Source organism: Ailuropoda melanoleuca, chromosome 12 (assembly GCF_002007445.2).
Source record: "Ailuropoda melanoleuca isolate Jingjing chromosome 12, ASM200744v2, whole genome shotgun sequence".
In the NCBI taxonomy this organism is placed as follows: domain Eukaryota; kingdom Metazoa; phylum Chordata; class Mammalia; order Carnivora; family Ursidae; genus Ailuropoda; species Ailuropoda melanoleuca.
Window position 1 is genome coordinate 69,845,468 of NC_048229.1, and position 18,811 is coordinate 69,864,278.

The 18,811-nt window shown below is 45.3% G+C and overlaps 1 protein-coding gene across 17 annotated transcripts in view; it reads right to left on the bottom strand.

The window, feature by feature from the left end:
- Positions 1 to 873: 873 nt before the first annotated feature.
- ADAT1 (adenosine deaminase tRNA specific 1) overlaps positions 874 to 18,811 on the bottom strand; it is a 31,479-nt gene continuing 13,541 nt past the window's right edge. For 8 of the 17 annotated variants that reach the window (XM_034639231.1, XM_019808445.2, XM_019808450.2 and 5 more), the window contains 2 exons: positions 13,764 to 13,850; positions 11,609 to 11,741 (listed from right to left, as the gene is read on the bottom strand). In XM_034639231.1, coding sequence (XP_034495122.1) covers positions 11,609 to 11,741; positions 13,764 to 13,850 — 220 coding nt within the window. Of the gene's footprint in view, positions 1,097 to 1,614; positions 1,829 to 3,051; positions 4,109 to 10,486; positions 11,742 to 13,763; positions 13,851 to 18,811 lie in introns of those variants that run through there. The other 9 variants (XM_034639228.1, XM_011235394.3, XM_034639236.1 and 6 more) reach the window with 6 other exon arrangements.

An 18,811-nucleotide genomic window follows, 5' to 3' on the forward strand; every position in this document is an offset into this window, starting at 1 on the left:
GGCACTTGCCCATCTTCCCTATCAGTCAAGGAGCAACAAGAGGATTGTCCCCTATCCCTGAACCTCAGGTGCATAGCATAATGGCTGGCATAGTGATGGTGTTCAGAAGGCATATGACTGGTCGACCTGGGGCTGACAGCCTACTTAAGCGCCAATGCATCTTTTTTTTTTTAATTTAAAGATTTATTTATTTATTTATTTGACAGAGAGAGACAGTGAGAGAGGGAACACAAGCAAGGGGAGCGGGAGAGGGAGAAGCAGGCTTCCTGCCGAGCAGGGAGCCCGATGCAGGGCTCGATCCCAGGACCCCGGGATCATGACCTGAGCCGAAGGCAGAGGCTTAACGGCTGAGCCACCCAGGCGCCCCAGCGCTAATGCATCTTAGTTTTTTGCAGTGGTTGAAACACACTGTGGCCACATGCGGAGGGCATGGGGCAGTTTTGGGCACCCAGGCACTAGTCCCAAAGGTGGCCTGGGATCTCCAAAGAGAATCTGGAAGGAGGCAGTATCAATTTTCTTTTCTTTTCTTTTTTTAGAGAGAGAGAGTGAGGGGGAGAGCAAGAGAGAGAATCTTAGGCTCCAGACCCAGTGCGGAGCCCCAACATCAGGCTCCATCTCTCAACTCAGATCATGACCTGAGCCGAAATCAAGAGTCGGAGGCTTAACCAACTGAGCCACTCAGGCACCCCGGCAGTGTCAATTTTCTTAATCTCAAAAGACTTGCTCTTCATTTAGACCAAAGGTTAGAACACTTTAAAAAGGGCAACTGGTTCCCCTTTTCATCTTCATTTCCTTAGGGAGGAAAAAAACAATCCTGGTGGTTGACATCAGGGAGGCAAAGCCACGAGAGTTAGGTGGGAGGATCTATATATACCTCTGTGATCAACAGCTTTGCTTCCTCGCCCCCTGTGCAGCTGGAGACGGGCCGTGGCTTCCAGATGTGGGAACGGTGCAGGCAAGCGAACGTGCCAGTGCCTGGTATGCAGCGTGAGGCTCCACAAAGTCTCGCCCAGTAGGCTTCTCCTATGGACAGTCTCTCGTGTTGATTAGCAAACTCTGGGAATCAGGATCAGCGAACTGAGGAGTCACTTACAAGCTGAAATACCAAGGCTGGTGTTCCCTGTGTGCCAGGCAGGCAGTCCTCCCCACAACCGTGTTACCCATAATCTCACTGTATCCCTGTAACCCTATTGCCTGGGGGAGTGGGGCCTTCATTTCAAAGGCGAGGACACAGACACTCTGCGAATGTACTGACCTATCCAAGATCACACCACCAGTACATCCTGGAGCCACAGTTCCGACATAGGCCGATGGTCTGCTAGACCAGAGGATACGCACTGAAGGCCCGTGTCTCTGTGTGGCCCCTAGACATGTATGTAACAATCCAACTTTCCTGCTTCTCCTGAAAAAAATTCTTAAGATCTGATGACAATCAGTTGGAACAAAACAATGGCTCCTCATTGGACAAGGAATACACTTCTCAGTTCACTCCACTTATTTTAAGTTCCCTACCCCTGGAAATACTTGGGTTTGCAACCCTTGCGCCATAGCTTCTGCACATTCCTTTACTTTAGAACAGAATTCCCCCAAAGTGGAGGCAAGCAAAATACTAACCCATGGTGCCCTTCATCTTTCATGAAGGAGGCCAAGAGGTGGGAAGCACCGTCTGGTTGGCCCGTGTCAGCTCAGGTGAGTGGGTGCTGTCATCCGGAGCTGGTTGACAATGTGCTGCCACCGTCACCCCGAAGCCTTGTTTCTCCCACTGCCAGCTGGTTTCTTGGCTTGGCAGTTACGGATGAGTTAGGACAGAAGTGTGTTCGCAATGGCACTGGATAAACGAAGAACAAAAAGTATGGCATGAAAATACTAGCTGAGGAGTGCCTGGCTGGCTCAGTCAGTGGAGTATGGGCCTCTTGATCTTGGGGATGTATGAGCCCCATGTTGGTCTTAGAGATTACTTAAAATTAAAAAAAAAATTATTAAAAAAAAAAAAGAAAAAGGTAATCCCAGATGAAAAGATACTCACTGGCAGTCAAAATAGCCCAGAGTCGTAGCAATAAAAAAGGAATTGGGTGAAATCTTGGCGGCGATGAGGGAATATACCTCGAGAAGAGCTATTTTCTCTCAGTTAACAATGTAATTCAACCAAGACAGCATGAACTGGATTGTTGAGCAAAACGTGGGGTACCCACAGCAGAACTTCTCAGAGATTTCCTGAGGTTGTAGAGAAAGGTCTTGTTGTTGAAGTGAAGGAAGATGGTGGGAATGGGCTCTGTTACCCTGCTCTGTTGACAGGTTGGTTTCATCACGAAGGGGCCCACCGTACCTCTCCCCATGGAGACATTGCTGGGTTTCAAAGCGCTTTTCATTCTCTTGGCCGCCTGAGCAAACAGCCATCACTGTTTCCATTGTGAGCTCCTCTCCTCTTGGAGCCAAGCCCAAGTTCAGAGAACATGTGCTTGAGACCAACATTTGGCAGCCTGGGTCCCCACTTGGAGTGACTCTCTGTCTTTGCCTTTTTCCTATTAAGACTTTGCTGAATTTGGAGATTGAAACGCAGTGCTGAACACGCTTACTGCTAAAAGCTGGTTTCTACCTCTGGCTGGCTCATTAGTACAAGGGACAAAAAGTCTACACCCAAATTCAGGACCCAAGTGACCAGGCTAAGACAAGAATTATTTCTATCTCTCTCTTTCACCGACATAACTGAGGCCATATGTATCTCAAAGCATCAATGGACTCAGGTTCCTGGAGAAAATTTCTTTTTGCACTATTGACACAATTAAGAATTTTTATGAGAAATCCTACCTCACAGTTGAAAAAACCAAGCATCCTAATCGCTGGGACCTCATTTGGTAGAACAGGTGACAGGTTAGAAGTCAGATTAAATACTTTCCCCACATCCACATAGCAAGTAGTGGCAGAGTTGGTACTAGAACATAATTACTGGAATATCCTGATCAAAGTTTATTCTACTACACCAAATAATAGGACTAGGGTTTGTTTTTACATTTTTAAGTTGAGGTATAATGATATACAATAAAATGCACAGATCTTCAGTGTAGAGTTTAATAAATTTTGACAAATGTTTACACCCATGTAATCAACACTTCAATCAAAAGTTCCACAATCCTAGTAAGTCCCCGTAGGCCTTTTTCCACTCAACCCCCATCCCTCATCTTCCCCCACCAGGCACCAACCACTCTTCGATTTCTATCCCCCTTGATTAGTTTTGGGGCCCCAGTTTTAAGAACTAAAAATGGAACACATGCAACTTTGCCTGCAGCCCTGAAGTGTGCCTGCAAATTTTCCTCCCCTTTTTGGACCACAAGTACGACTTCACATTTGTCTGGGATCCATGTGGACAGCCTTCCAGGAAGTCAGTCTTAACCCCAGTACAGACACATTTAGATTTAAAGGGATTCACGTCTTACGAGACACGAAGGCCAACTACAATTCCTCAGCACGTGATACAAAAAGAACGCTTCTTTCTGGAAAATAGTTTTCTTCAACATATCTGCTTTCTTGGCTCTTTCCGTGTCCCACCTCTCCTTCAGGATAGCTGCCTTTGTATCTACAGGAAGAAGCGCCCGGGCCCTTGCAAGCAAGCACATATGCATTTTCTACTGAGAGGTCACCTCCTGGTTCCGGTTACCTCCCTGCTGCGTGGGGCCTCCTCTTCCCAGCTCATCTGGCCTCCCCACACAGGATCCCAAGAGGACAGTGGTCGCTGAAAACCTAACATTGTCCTAAGCCACTGAACTAGCTTGCAAGGAAACTGGGTTTTAGAAACTGGACAAGTTGGGTGAAGGCTTGCTCAGAACAGTCTCCAAGCCAACAAATGTTTCCAAGGTCCAGGTGGAGGCAGCTTTCCACCAGCCACAGACACGACCAAATCAGACGGGGCCTGCTTCTCTTCCAAGCAGAGCGCTGGCTGCCAGGGCGGGTCATTTTCTCCGTAGCAGCTCCGCTTTCCCAGACAGTGAGCTAATGCTTGGCACCGGCAAACTCCATAAAACGAGGCAGTTAGCCCCGTGCTTTCAGGCAGAAATGACTGCATGGAATATATACGCACAATTATTTCAATCGAGCCAGAATTTTAAAAATTCTAAAGAAAAAGAAAAAATTATGCACACAGATGTAACATTAGAATTCACTTGTGCACCCAGAACAAAGAAGCAACGCTGGAATGTACATGTTCCCCAGGAGCCATACTTCAGAAGATGGTCTGTTAGGTGATTCTGTAGAATTACACTCAGAGCTGCCTAAAATAGGTTGGAGAGTCTCTCTTCCCTCAACAATGTCATTTCTGAGTATCTCCTGGGGTCTTGACTGTTTAAAATACAGAAACATTTTTCCATTTTTTAAATTTCTAAAATAGGCACGATATTAACATGTTTCAAAATTTTAAAATAAGACAATATAAGGGGTATTCAGTGAGAAGTCTCCCTCCCGCTCCTGGGCCCCAGGCATTCTCTTACCCTCCCCTGTGGGCCCCGCATTAGTGGTTAGTGGTTTCTTGTATCGAGGCAGAGATAGTTTGGCATATGCAAGCAAAACACAGATATAAACTTCTCACCCTTCTTTTTTATAGAAATGGAATATATTAACGCTGTCCTGCATTTTTTTTTGCACTATTTAGAAACAGAAACTTGAAAATGGATTTCAGTAAAGAAAAATTATGTTCATTTACCCATTGACCCAGCAAATCCCACTTCTAATCTATCCAAAAGATATCCTGGCAAAAATACAAAATATTGCATGGAGGCTATTCACAGAGCATTTTAAAAAGAAAGAATGAAATGTCCACTAACAACTAATAAAAATGGCTGGTCAGTGCTGGGCCAAGCGACAAACGGGTGGAGGATGGGAGACCTCTCTGAATGTACCTTGTTTTTCCCCTGATTTTTTACTGGTTTTAACTTTGGAATCATATAAATATTTTACATAATTTTTTGAAAAGCCACTCCCCCCTCCAAAAAAAAAAGCAAAATGAAACAAAGTTAACTGTGTAGAGATTTGGAGCAATAACTACAAGAGGAACGACTTCAAGTGACTTTATTTATTTTTAAAGATTTTATGTATTTATTTGAGAAAGAGTGAGCAAGAGAGCATGAACAGGGGGAGGGGCAGAGGGAAAGGGAGAAGCAGACTCCCTGCAGAGCAGGAAGCCTGATGTGGGGCTCGATCCCAGGACCCTGAGACAGATGATGAACCGACTAAGCCACCAGGTACCCTTCAAGTGACTTTAAAACACAATCCCTAGATGAGGGTTTCTCAACCTCAGCCCTACTGACATTTTGGGCCAGATCATTCTTTGTGACGGGGGCATGGCCTGTGTAAGCAGCATGTCAGCAGCACCCGAGTCTCAGGCTAGCAACACTTTGCCTGTACTGTTATGCGTCATTGCTGGGTGAATTTAAGTGCCATGTGTGCAAGTCCACTGGGAGAGAGTCTGAAAATGTAGGTGGAGAGGACAAGCTGGGCCACAAGGAGCCCTTCCTTCTTACGGAGAAGCACTAGGGTTGGTCAGGAGGCAGAGGGAGTGAGGACATGTGGGCAAGAGGTGTTATTATAAGAGGGAAGGGAGGGATGGGGCAAGGTAAACAGACTTAGGATTGGCTAGTTTGACTCATTTCAGTGGTGTCTAAGGCACAAGGGCTGTCCCTAGTTTTCTGGTACCTGGACCCAGTTGATGAGGGAGGGCAGGGGGAGAGTGGCCCAGAGTATGAGAGCCCCACACAGCAGATGGCTGGGCAACGAGCTCTGGAGTGCGTGGTGTGAATCTTTTACTATCTCTGGGAGTTGGCTAGACTCCTGGGGGCAGTCTCTTCAGGGTAAGTGAGGCCCCAGATGTCAAAGCATCAGATGCACATGGTTAACACAGGGAAGACGGCTGGAATCTTGCACCCGTTGTCTCCTAGACTTAGCCTGGGTGTCTTTTCTCTTTGCCAACTTTAATCTGTACCCTGTCACTGAAATAACAAGAACTATAACAGTTTTGCTTCACTCTGTGAGTCTGTCCAGTGAATCATCAAACCTGAGGGTGGTCGTGGGGATCCCTGACTCAGCTGCTAAAACCATGAGGTGAAAGGGTGATAGGGAACTTTATGATGGGATAGATAAGGCTGACACCACTGAACCCACTGCTGAGTCACTGAACGTGGGGCAACCAGATGTTCCTCTTCATATTATGCAACAGAAGTGTGCAGAATCACCTAGGTAGTTTTCTTTTCTTTCTTTCTTTTTTTTTTTAAGATTTTATTCATTTATTTGAGAGAGAGAGAGAGAGCACGAGGGGGGGTAGGTTGGCGCAGAAGGAGAGGAAGAGGGTAAAGCAGACTCCCCACTGACCAAGAAGCCTGATGCAGGACTCGAGCCCAGGACCCTGGGATCATGACCTGAGCCAAAGGCAGATGCTTAACCGACTAAGCCCCCCCGAGGCGCCCCACCTAAGAAGTTTTCATGTCAAATCAGCTGAACTTGAATCTGATCAAGCCTCTACACATAGCCCCAAGTTTGGAGGAAATATGGGGATAGAGGAACCTGTTAAACAACACTGGGAGGGAATAATCAGCCAAATCCAGCCTGTGAGCTATTACACAGGACAAATTACCCATTCCTTAAACTAAGAAAGAAAGTGAACTGTTACAGATTTAGTGAGACAAAAGACAAATGAGTCACATGCATTGTGCGGAACTGTTTTTTGGATCCTAATCTGAACCGATTAGTAGTCAAAAGACGCTTTTGAAACAATAAGGGAAAAGCAAACACAGAATGCAAATTAGATATTAAGGAATTGCTATTAATTTTACTGGGTGAAATAGGATGGTTAGGATTTGCTTTAGAAAGCTCCAAGAAAAACAACTGGAAGGGGCAGGGGAGAACGGATCAGGTAACAACAGCATAAAGCCAGTGACTGTTAAGTCCTGGGGATGTATACATGGGGGTCTGCTGCACTGGTCTATTTTTGTGTCCTTTTAAAATTTTCTACAACATGTTTTAAAAGGGTTAGAAAAAATGAATTTAAAAATTAGAAGCATCCATCAAAATCCTAGAGGAGAACACAGGCAGCAAACCTTTGTGACCTTGGTTGCAAATTCTTGCTAGACATGTCTCTAAAGGCAAGGGAAACAAAGGCAAAAATAAGCTATTGGGACTTGTCATCAAGATAAAAAGCTTTTGCACAGCAAAGGAAATAGCAGACAAAACCAAAAGACAACCAACAGGATGGGAGAAGAAACTTGCAAATGTTTTATCAGATAAAGTGCTAGAATCCAAAATCTATACAGAATTTACCAAACTCAACACTCAACAAATAATCCAATCAAGAAATGGGCAGAAGACATGAACAGACATTTCTGCAAAGACGACATCCAAATGGCCAACAGACACATGAAAAAATGCTCAGCATCACTTGGCATCAGGGAAATACAAATCAAAACCACAACGAGATACCACCTCACAGCAGTCAGAATGGCTAAAATTAACAAGTCAGGAAATGACAGATGTTGGCGAGGATGTGGAGAAAGGGAAACCCTCTTATAATGTCAGTGGGAATGCAAGCTGGTACAGCCATTCTAGAAAACAGTATGGAGGTTCCTCAAAAAGCCCCTATGACCCAGCTATTATGCTACTGGGTATTTACCCCAAAGATACAAACATAGTGATGTGAAGGGGCACCTGCACCCCAATATTTATAGCAGCAATGTCCATAATAGCCAAACTATGGAAAGAGCCCAGATGTCCATCAACAATGGATAAAGAAGATGTGGTATATATACACAATGGAATATTACACAGCCATCAAAAATGAAATCTTACCATTTGCAATGATATAGATGAAATCAGAAATTAGAGATGAAATGCTGAGCGAAATAAGTCAATCAGAGAAAGACAATTACCATTACTCACTCATTTGTGGACTTTAAGAAACAAAACAGAGGATTATGGGGGAAGGGAGGGAAAAATAAAACAAGACAAAATCAGAGAGGGAGACAAACCATAAAAGACTCTTTCTTAATCACAGGAAACAAACTGAGGGTTGCTGGAGAGGAGGGAGGTGGGAGGATGGGGTAACCAGGTGATAGACATTAAGGAGGGCATGTGATGTAATAAGCACTGCGTATTTATAAGACTCTGAGGGGCACCTGGGTGGCTCAGTCAGTTGGGTGTCTGCCTTCAGCTCAGGTCATGATCCCGGAATCCTGGCCGGGATCAAGCCCCGAGTTGGGCTCCCTGCTCAGTGGGGAGCCTGCTTCTCTCTTTACCCCTCACCCTACTCTTGCTCTCTCTTAAATAAATAAAATCTTGAAAAAAACCCAAAAATGATTGATGAATCACTGAACTCCACCTCTGAAACTAATAATATACTATGTTAATTAACTGAATTTAAATAAAAAAATAAAAAAAATTAGAAACAGTTATCAGTCAAATATGGGTTAAGAAACATAAGTAAAGGGGCGCCTGGGTGGCACAGCGGTTAAGCGTCTGCCTTCGGCTCAGGGAGTGATCCTGGCGTTGTGGGATCGAGCCCCACATCAGGCCTCTTCTGCTATGAGCCTGCTTCTTCCTCTCCCACTCCCGCTGCTTGTTCCCTCTCTCGCTGGCTGTCTCTGTCTCTGTCAAATAAATAAATAAAATCTTAAAAAAAAAAAAAAAGAAACATAAGTAAAAACACATGATCTAATTAAATGTATGAAATTTGAGAACCTGCCAATATTTCAGAGAGGTGATTTTAAGGCATAGGTGAGATTATAAGGGTTTTAAGAGATTAAATTAAAATATAGGAAGCTGGATGTCTGAGCAACCCTTTCAGGTCTTGAGAAAACAGGTGGAGCCCAAGGTGAAGCTGCCTTTCGTCTGAAGCCTTCAGAGTTTTCCCAGTTTCCGCTCTGAAGTCTAAATGTAGGGGTAGTTTTTGTATTTAGGGTTTTTTTTGGGTATTGACAAATTTACCATAAAACTTCAGAATAAAAAGATGCTACCCTCCTTACATTCTCATACAAATCTTTATCCTTTAAAGAGCATCTCATGAGAGACAGAGAGGCATAATCCTCTGTGGATAAGAGCTCCCGCTAGTTGTTACATGAACTGCTGTCATAAACATGGGATTTGGGGTCAGGCAAAGACTCTCCCTGATTAAAGCAGCATAGGGGAGAGCCTGGCCTTCAGGGAGTGGTATTCTTGCCTTTCTTTCTTTCCTTCCTGCTATCTAAAAAGATTTCTCGGGGTGCCTGGGTAGCTCAGTCGGTTAAGCGTCCAACTCTTGGTTTCAGCTCAGGTCATCATCTTGTGGCTGTGGGATCGAGCCCTGTGTCGGGCTCTGTGCTCAGGGCAGAGTTTGCTTCAGATTCTCTCTCCCCCCTCTCTCCCTCACATTCACTCTGTCTCAAATAAATAAATAAAATCTTTAAAAAATAATAATAAAAAAGATTTCTTATGGAAAAAAATTGAAGGATAATTTGTTAGGACAAATACGTATTACTTCTGTCCTTAAAAAAATTTAAGGGGCGCCTGCGTGGCTCAGATGGTTGAGTGTCGGCCTTTGGCTCGGGTCATGATCCCAGGGTCCTGGGATCAAGCCCCACTTCTGGTTCCCTGGTCAGCGGGGAGTCTGCTTCTCCCTCTCCCTCTGCCTCTCCCCCTGCTCACACTCTCTCTGTATCCCTGTCTCAAATGAATAAATAAAATCTTAAAAAAAAATAAATTCAAGAACATATGTTCGCATACAAACTGGTACAAGAATGTCCATAGCAGCACTATTCACAAAAGCCAAAAAGTGCAAACAACCCAAGTACCCATCAACCGATGAAGGGATAAACAAGCCGTAACACATTCATACAAGTGAATGTTACTTTTATTCCATAGAAAGGAATATAGTATTGATCCGTGCTACTGATTTGTGCTATAACATCATGAATCTTGAAAACATTATGTTCAGTGGAAGAAGCCAGTCACAAAAGACCACATATTATATGATTCCATTTATATGAAATGTTCAGAATAGGCAAATCCCTAGAGACAGAAAGTAGACTACTGGTTGCTCTAGGGCTGGGGTGGGGGTGGGGTTGAGGGAAAATGGGGAGTGGCTGCAAACGGGTACCCTACTGGATTGATGAGTGTCCCCTCCCCCCAAATTTAGAACAAAAATGTTCTAAAATTGATTGTGGTGATGGTTGTACAACTCTGTGGATATACTGAAAGCCACTAAATTGTATACTTTAAATGGGTAAATTATACGGAATGTAAATTATATCCCAATAAAGCTGTTATTAAAAAAACTTTCAAAGCTATACAAAAATGACAGGGCGCCTGGCTGGCTCAGTCAGTGGAGTGCACGACTCTTGATCTTGGGGTTGTGAGTTTGAGCTCCATGTTGGGTGCAGAGATTACTTAAAAATAAAATCTTAAGGAGGTGGGTAGGGGAAAGGGGTTAATGGGGGATGGGCATTAAGAAGGGAACCTGATGGAAGAGCACTGGGTGTTCTATGTAACTGATGAATCACTAAATTCTACCTCTGAAACTAATAATACAGGATATGTTAACTAAAATGAATTTAAATAAAAAATTAAAAAAAAATAAAATCTTAGAAAAAAAAAGCTATACAAAAATGCTGAAGAACTTTGAGAAGGATCTTGAATAATCCCAACAGGGGGAGCTTTCCTTTCTGTCAGTAATTTAGGGTGTGGAGAGGTTGAGAGTTAAATATTAGATACTGGTTAAAACAGGATGGGTTGCTAGGTCACTGCTGATCTGCTATACGGATTTTTGGCCTTTTTAGACAGAACTCTTTTAGCTGAAAGCCACAGAAAACCTACTCAAACAGGCTTAACTGAAACAACAATACAATTTTATCTCACATACTTGGGAGTCCAGGGTGGGCACTGGCATCCAGACAAGGTCACGGGAGCAGATTCTGGTTTCCTTCTTTATTGCCTTCATTCTCAAGCTGCCTGTCTGTGTGTGGTGGCAAAGGCAGCCACAGGCGGTCCCACGATTATGTGGCCCTTACTGTGCCTGGTACAAGAGGAGAGAGACTCTTTCTTGTTAGCTCTCGCAGCAGTTCTGGAACTGTCCAGGGCTGGCTCCCATTCCTACAGCCAGGGAGTAAGGTTTGGTTCACCCCAGTCCCATAGGTAGAGCAGGAAAGAGTGGCTCTCCCAAGGAAGAAAGGCTGAGTATATAAGACATGTCGGCCACAACAAAGGAAGTTCTTCGAACATCATCTCTGCCCCATAAACACTTGCCAAATCAATGTAGGAACACACAAAATGGAGCTACCGCAGAGTCCTTTCAAAGTATCACATTCCAAATTCTTATTCCATATTTTAGAGAAGCAATAACACACAAGTTAGGAAAGACGCCAAGGTCATCAGCCAGATACCATTTTAGCAGAGAGAGCTACTTCAATCAAGGATAGATTGTTCCGTGTTACAGAGTTCTGTCCAAAGAGATAGGTGGCTCTGGTAGATGGCAGACCTCTTTTTTTCCCCCGACTCAGCCACAAGAAAAGCTAAGGCTTGTCCAGCACAAAGGAAGCAGCAATCCAGTGTGAACAGCTGGAAAACACTCTGCTACCAACAAGCTTGTTGCAGTTTGCCCTCCTTATTTGAACTGGTGATAATCCGGTGGGTTTCTGATCCAGGATCCAAAGGCCTGCTTTCGGAGCACACTCCAGGCTTCCTGGTAAGCAGATGCGGCCTCCTTGTACTCATGGTATGTCTCCAGCTTCCGCATCCTAATGCACACACACCAGCAAGCACACAGGTTCTCAGTGATCAGCTTGGCACGATGGCCAACTGAGCCCGCAGCCGGACAGATTTCTAACCAGAGGCCTAGGAACAGATCTAGGAATGGGAGGATTTCGGTATGCTTTCCTACAGCAACACTCTCTCCATTGTAGGAAATTCACTAGAAAGCAACATGGATTGAAACAGGTGATAATAAACAATGCTAGTCTTATCTGCTCCTAGTGGAATCAGATAAAACAGGAATAACTACTTTTTGGCTTAAAGTATTCTGGGAAATGGCTTACTGCAAAGAAGTCCCCTTCCTTATAAGACTCAGAGAAGACTCATGGATGCCCCCTAGGTCTACCTATGACAAACCCTCCAAACTCCCAATGACTAGCTCAACTGTTTGTACCCACACACCAATCTTGACAAAATTCTTGCTTCCTTGACCAACATTAGTTATGCTTCTGTCCTTCTCCCAGGCCCTGAACTTTGACCCACCCTCAGTGTGAGCCAGCATCAGAATGTGTCGTGACCCCTTCTTAACAACCCCCCTCCCCCAAGAATCGACTGATCTCAAGAAAAGACACATCCTGTCCACCTGTCCCCTCACACTGACTGCACATCCTATGCCCCCTCCCGGTTCTTTCCAGCCTTGCTCACAGCTCCCCAAAAAGGAGAACTCCTTCCCGCCCACCCTAGAGGCTTACAAACCATATGACCTCAGCGTCCTGTTGCTGCTGTAACAGCCCCTCTCTCGCTGCAATGATCCTTTTGAATAAAGTCTCTCCTGATCTTAGTTCAGATTTGTTTTCATTGACACACAAAATGCTTGGAACCCCCAGGTCAGTTTGATTCATTTTCCCAGACCAAAAAAATGAGCAAACTGACCTCGGACCAAATTGACCGTGGGGCATCGTTACTGACAGCAGCATCCATGGTGGTGACAGCAAGGTGCTAGCCTCTTTACAGAGACGTTTGTAGCAACGCCTTAGCTTCCCCATTGCTGTACGATATAGAATTTGGCAGGTCTTGTTGCCAGTTGTTGGGAGGGAACCTCCAAACCTTCTGAATTTCCCCAGGGGAGGGAATGTCTTTGTTCTTCATGGTGGGCCCCTGTGATCCCGCCTGAGTTTAAACTTAACAAGGTCACTCCTGGTGGGCCCTAGACGATCAGGATGGGGCTGGCCATGCCAGAAAGAGTCAAGTGGGGTCTGTGCTATCAGTCTGACCTCCTGACCGAAGGCGGAGATGGCGAATGAGTTCAGTCACATCACATGGCCAACAACTCTGTCAGGCTGACATAATGAAACCACAATGAAAACTCTGGACACGGAAACTTGGGTCCCCCTTCTGGTTGGTGATACAGTAATGTGCTGGGACGGTGACATCCTGCAGACACAGATGCGTTGTGTTTGGGACCCTCTCAGGCCTTGCCCTATGTGTCCCTTCTTTTAACTGGTCCTGAGTCATATTCTTTACAGTCCAAAGTAATTGTTCAGTATAGTGCTTTCCTGGATGTGTGAGTTCTTGTGGCTTGTGTCTGGTGTATGAAGTGAGGGCACTGACCTTGGGTAGTCAGTGTCTGAACTGCCCCCACCCACTTGCTCCCAGAACAGTTTTATAATTCTCTACATTCTTGCTTGGGAGCAATTTCAACCGTGATGCTGCAGCTCCCAACCACTGATGTGAACCAAAGAAAGAGAAGACAGTGACGTTCCTAACAGGCTCTACTGCTCCCCGAACCCTTACATGTCCGCCTTGCTCTCCATCTGGAGGAGGGTGAAAGGAGAGCCTGGAACGGGCCAAGCCCCAACTCCCCCCCCATCCTCTGTAACTCTGTACCACTAAGCCACCTATCCTGCACACCTCAGATCTGCGTTTGCAATCAGAGCCCCGGGGAGAGAGGAGCGCACGGGTGGTAATTAAGTGTCCACGGACTCCTGCCAAAGCTTCCTGCCATTCGTAAGCCAGAATTAACCCACAAATCTTCCTAAATACGAAACAACACGGGTCAACGGCGTCACCTGAGGGAGTCTGGCCACTTGTCCTCTGAAATACTGCTTAGCAGTTTCTGAAATGATCTAAACAGTTCCACTTTGCTGATCCGGGATCTGTTTGGAAACAAACGACAAAGAGGTTTTATTAGAAGTGTTTAACATGTACCAGCCCGTCAGAGACGCCGGGCTTCCCATGGAGCTTTCTTAGGTTTGAAGGCGCCAGACCCCTCATTTCCACCTGTTCTTCACATGAAGAACATCTAGACCTGATTGGGGTGAGGGGGGAAAAGGAATCTCATCTTAAGAACTGTCATCAGCAGCAAAATCATCAAGGTGACAGGCTCAAATGAGGTAAAGACGGAGATGGCATTACTAAACTCCCCCTAGGACACCAACCAGCCATGCCGGGCTACCTCTCCTCAAGGGAGCTGGCCCTGTGGGTAATGACGGTCAAGGCACCGCAACAGTTTCAGGGGCGCCTGGGTGGCACAGCGGTTAAGCATCTGCCTTCGGCTCAGGGCGTGATCCCGGCATTATGGGATCGAAGCCCCACATCAGGCTCCTCTGCTGTGAGCCTGCTTCTTCCTCTCCCACTCCCCCTGCTTGTGTTCCCTCTCTCTCTGGCTGTCTCTATCTCTGTCAAATAAATAAATAAAATCTTTAAAAAAAAATAATAAAACAGTGATAATAAAACTACCATAGATTAAGAGGCTTCTGGCAGACAAAGTTGCATAANTCCCTGTGGGAACTGCGGTCATCAAGTTCACTTGGACAAGCACTGGACGTAGAGCTTCCAGACTCTCCCGTGGGTGCTGTGTCCTGACTCTCCCGTGGGCGCTGTGTCCTGACTCTCCCGTGGGCGCTGTGTCCTGACTCTCCCGTGGGCGCTGTGTCCAGACTCTCCCGTGGGCACTGTGTCCAGACTCTCCCATGGGCACTGTGGGCCTTTGAGGCCAATCCTTTGCTTCTACCATGAAGCTTCATGCAGGCCATAGTTTGGAACATTGGGGGAAGTGAGAGTGGCTACCTGGCCACCAGCCCACTGGGGCCTTCTTGCTTTTGCCCATCCATGCCGCTGGGATCTGGCCTGTATGTGCCTCCTTCTTTCTCTCCCTTACACAGTTCATGAGCTGATTTAGAGTAGAGTAGGGAGCTGATTTAGAGTAGGGAAGTAGGTGTGCCAACAAGGGGCGGTCTCATCTTTATACACCAGAGCTTTTGCTGTTCTCACAGACTATACCATCGTCTTGGACACCGTGGCCAAACCAGGATATGTAACATAGGGAAGTATATGGTCTGTCAAAAAGTTCTCTCACCTGGCTGGCACCTAGGCTACTTAGCAGGGGGCCCTGAGCCCTCACATGCTGCTCTGCCCAGGCCTTAACTGAGCTGGAGTGGCGGCTGGTGCTTGGGAATATAAGGTTCCTTTAACATTAAAAAAAATACCAAAGCCAAAAAACTAATGAAATTTATCTTGTTAACAGATTAAAGGAGAAATGTACATGTAATATAATTACAAGAAAAAACACGCAGGGAAGCATTTGTTAGAATTCAACATCCACAGAATGATTTAAAACCTTTCAGCAAACGAGGACTAGGACTAGGTATTTACGTCCATGAAGGGTGTCTATAAAAACCTGCAGCAAATTCATGTCCTCAAAATCAAGAATAAGACAAGGGCACTGCTTTTATCCAATGTGACATAAAGTTCTGGTCAGTAAGATAAGAAATAAAAGGAGTAACGGTTAAAACACAAAAACCAAAATCATTATTTGCTGATGACTATGATATTGTCAGTTCTAGCCAGGACAGGAAGTCAAGAAAAAAAAAAAAAGGAATAGAGGGTTGGAAAAGGAAATACTATTTGCAAAAGACTGTTTACATTAAAAATCCCAAAGATCGTAGTACCCCAAGATCATGACCTGAACCGAAGGCAGACGCTTAACCAACTGAGCCACTCAGGTGCCCCCTACATTGGTATTCTTAATCCAGCCCTATCTTTAACAAACTCAGATGAACTTAGGTTTTTTTTTTTTAATCCCTCACCCTTTTCTTTTATAATCCAGTGAGGCATATAATGATCTCTCTAGGGTGCTGTGGGATGGGAAGAAGATTTGCCACTTAAGGGAAAGGAGTAAAATGAAGCTTCTTGAAAATGAGGGTCCTTTAGCTGGTGTCTGTTATTACTGCATTGTGTGTAAAAGAACACAAGGACTTAAATGAAATATTTTCTTCTCATATTGCATTAGTGTATTAAATGTCTCTAACATTCCAGTTAGAGTTCATATTCCCCACAGTTCTAAAAAAGGTGGTCCCAGGATGCTAGCACGAGGGAATGAGCAGTGAGAAACCCTGAGTCCTTAGAAGGGAAGAAATGGACTCTTTCACACAGAATATGAAGCTTCTCTGGACAAGCGAAGGGGAAATCAATCTTAACAAGGTGTTTGCTGCAGGCCTGTGCCACATTCGCCCGCGCTTCTCACCACATTCATGGGTGAAACACACTTTTAGTTCCCTTGCTCTACAATTGGGGAAACGGAGGCTCAGAGAGGTAATTTGCCCAAAGTCACACACTGGGGAGAAAGGGAGCCAGGAATTAAACATCAGTCTTTTGAACTGTAAAGCGTCTGCTCTTTCCCCCCTCCACGTCCTCCCTGTACGGAGTCTGCCTTCTAAACGGAGAGACATCTACAACCTGTCAGAGACCTCAGATCATCTACTCCAATACCCTCATCTGACAGACACACACGCATGGAGGCCCAGAGCAACTGGCCTTGTCCAAAGTCACGTGGATATTGGAGACAGAGTAAGCGTGGGAACGTGAGGTGCTCCCAGTCATCAGAGAGCACCAACATACTGGGACAAACTGGAGAACAGCACTACAGGAGTTTGAAAAGAGAATGGTAACTGTGAGCCAGAAGGCAGTGGTAGTTGAGCTGAGCTTTGAGGGCAAAAGAGGGTGTGGATTCTGAGGGAAGAAGAGCACTGAGATGTGAGCAAAGCACAAACCTCAGCCACAGTCGGGTGGGTGGGGCTGCTGCTGGCTGTCACTGCCGGCAGAGCCCAACTGGAACTCTACAGGAAATGTGGTGTGAAGGCATGACCTGCTCTGCCCACACACCCTGGTCGGTGGCTAACACCTGGTCCCCTGAGAGATGCAAACAATGGCCTGAAGCCAGGAGGCCCTTGGGGAAAAACAGCCAAAAATCTCCACCCCTAATTTTGTAACTATCACTCACTTCAATGGCTCAGGCCACCACGAGATAGTCTGGGTCTGGAGACTAGGCTATCTGAACCCTGGTTAGAGGCTGCGAAGAACAAAAGTTTCTTTTTTAAAGTCTAAAGAGATGTAAGTTGTTATTGTCTGTGTTGAGGCCAGCAAATAAGCATATCAAAAAGAAAGAAAGAAATCCACCTGCAAACTAAATTTTTTATGAGGAAATAGTAAAGAGATGGAAAAACAACTCAGAGTGAAAAGAACTATAGTTGATGCTTGAATGACATGGGTTTGAACTGCACAGGGTCCACTTACACAAGGAATTTTTTTCAATTAAATACAGTATTGTAAACATATTTTCCTTATAATTTTTAAAAAGATTTTATTTATTTATTTGAGAGAGGTAGAGAGAACGTGAGCAAGGGGAGCAATGGGGAGGGGCAGAGGGAGAGGGAGCAGAAGACTCCCCGCTGAGCACAGAGCCAGATGTGGGGGGGGACACGGACGACAATGGACACGACCCTGGGATCATGACCTGGGCTGAAGGCAGACACTTAAGTGACTGAGCCACCCAGGCACCCTCCTCATAATTTTTTTAATAACATTTTCTTTTCTCTAGTTTACTTTATGGTGAGAATATAGCATATAAGGGGGCGCCTGGGTGGCTCAGTCGGTTAAGTGTCTGACTCTTGATTTCCTCAGGTCATGATCCCTGCATCGTGAGATGGAGCCCCACAATGGCCTCCACGCTGGGTGTGGAGTCTGCTTAAGATGCTCTCTCCCTCCCCCTCTATCCCTCCCCCACCCCACTCGCGAACATGTGTGCACTCTCTTTCTCTCTCTCAACAAAAAGAATACAGTATACGATACATAAAACATGAAATACATGTTAATCAACTGTTTATGTTATCAGTAAGGCTTCTGGTCAAGAGCAAGCTATTAGTAGTTAAGTTTTTGAGAAATCAGGAGGTTTTTTTTTTTGTTTTTTGTTTTTTTAAAGATTTTTTATTTATTTATTTGACAGAGATACAGCCAGCCAGCGAGAGAGGGAACACAAGCAGGGGGAGCGGGAGAGGAAGAAGCAGGCTCATAGCGGAGGAGTCTGATGTGGGGCTTGATCCCATAACGCCGGGATCACGCCCTGAGCCGAAGGCAGACGCTTAACCGCTGAGCCACCCAGGCGCCCCAAGAAATCAGAAGTTTTATGTGGATTTTCAAAAGCAAGGGGTGTCAGAGCCCCTAAACCTCCCATTGTTCAAGGGTTAACTGTATCTGTAAATGGTGGGATCCTACAACAGTCACTCAGTGGCAGCTACTTACCTGATATGTAAGTGCCTTTGGTGGAGAGGTCATTCCCCTGCAGCCCCTCCCACCCTCAGGCTATTAAAGGCTATGGGGAGGGAAAAGCAGAGTGGGATCCTCTGAACATTTAAAAAAGAAAAACCAGTAAGTCAGATGCATGAACCTTCAAACACACAGGAAGTCTCATGTCCAGCAGACTACATGCTCTACGTGTTAGTAAAAGCCAATTTGAAGATGAAAAATCCTGCTTTCATGGTGCCCTTTTTGCTAGTCCAATTACTGTGGCGCTTCATAAATGATTCTTGGGTTCCAAGCTTGACCTGTGAAACCAGAATCCCTAGCGGTAAAGCCCAAGAAAGTGTTCTTTTCAAAATCTTCCAAAAAAAAAGGGTGGCAGGACAACTAGATCCATGCAAAAGAATGAAGTTGGACCCTACTTCACAACTTACAGAAACGTTAACTCAAAACGGGTCAAACTCATAAACCTAGGAGCTAAAACTATAAAACTATGAGAAGAAAACAAAGCAAATCTGTGACGTTGAATCAGGCAATGATT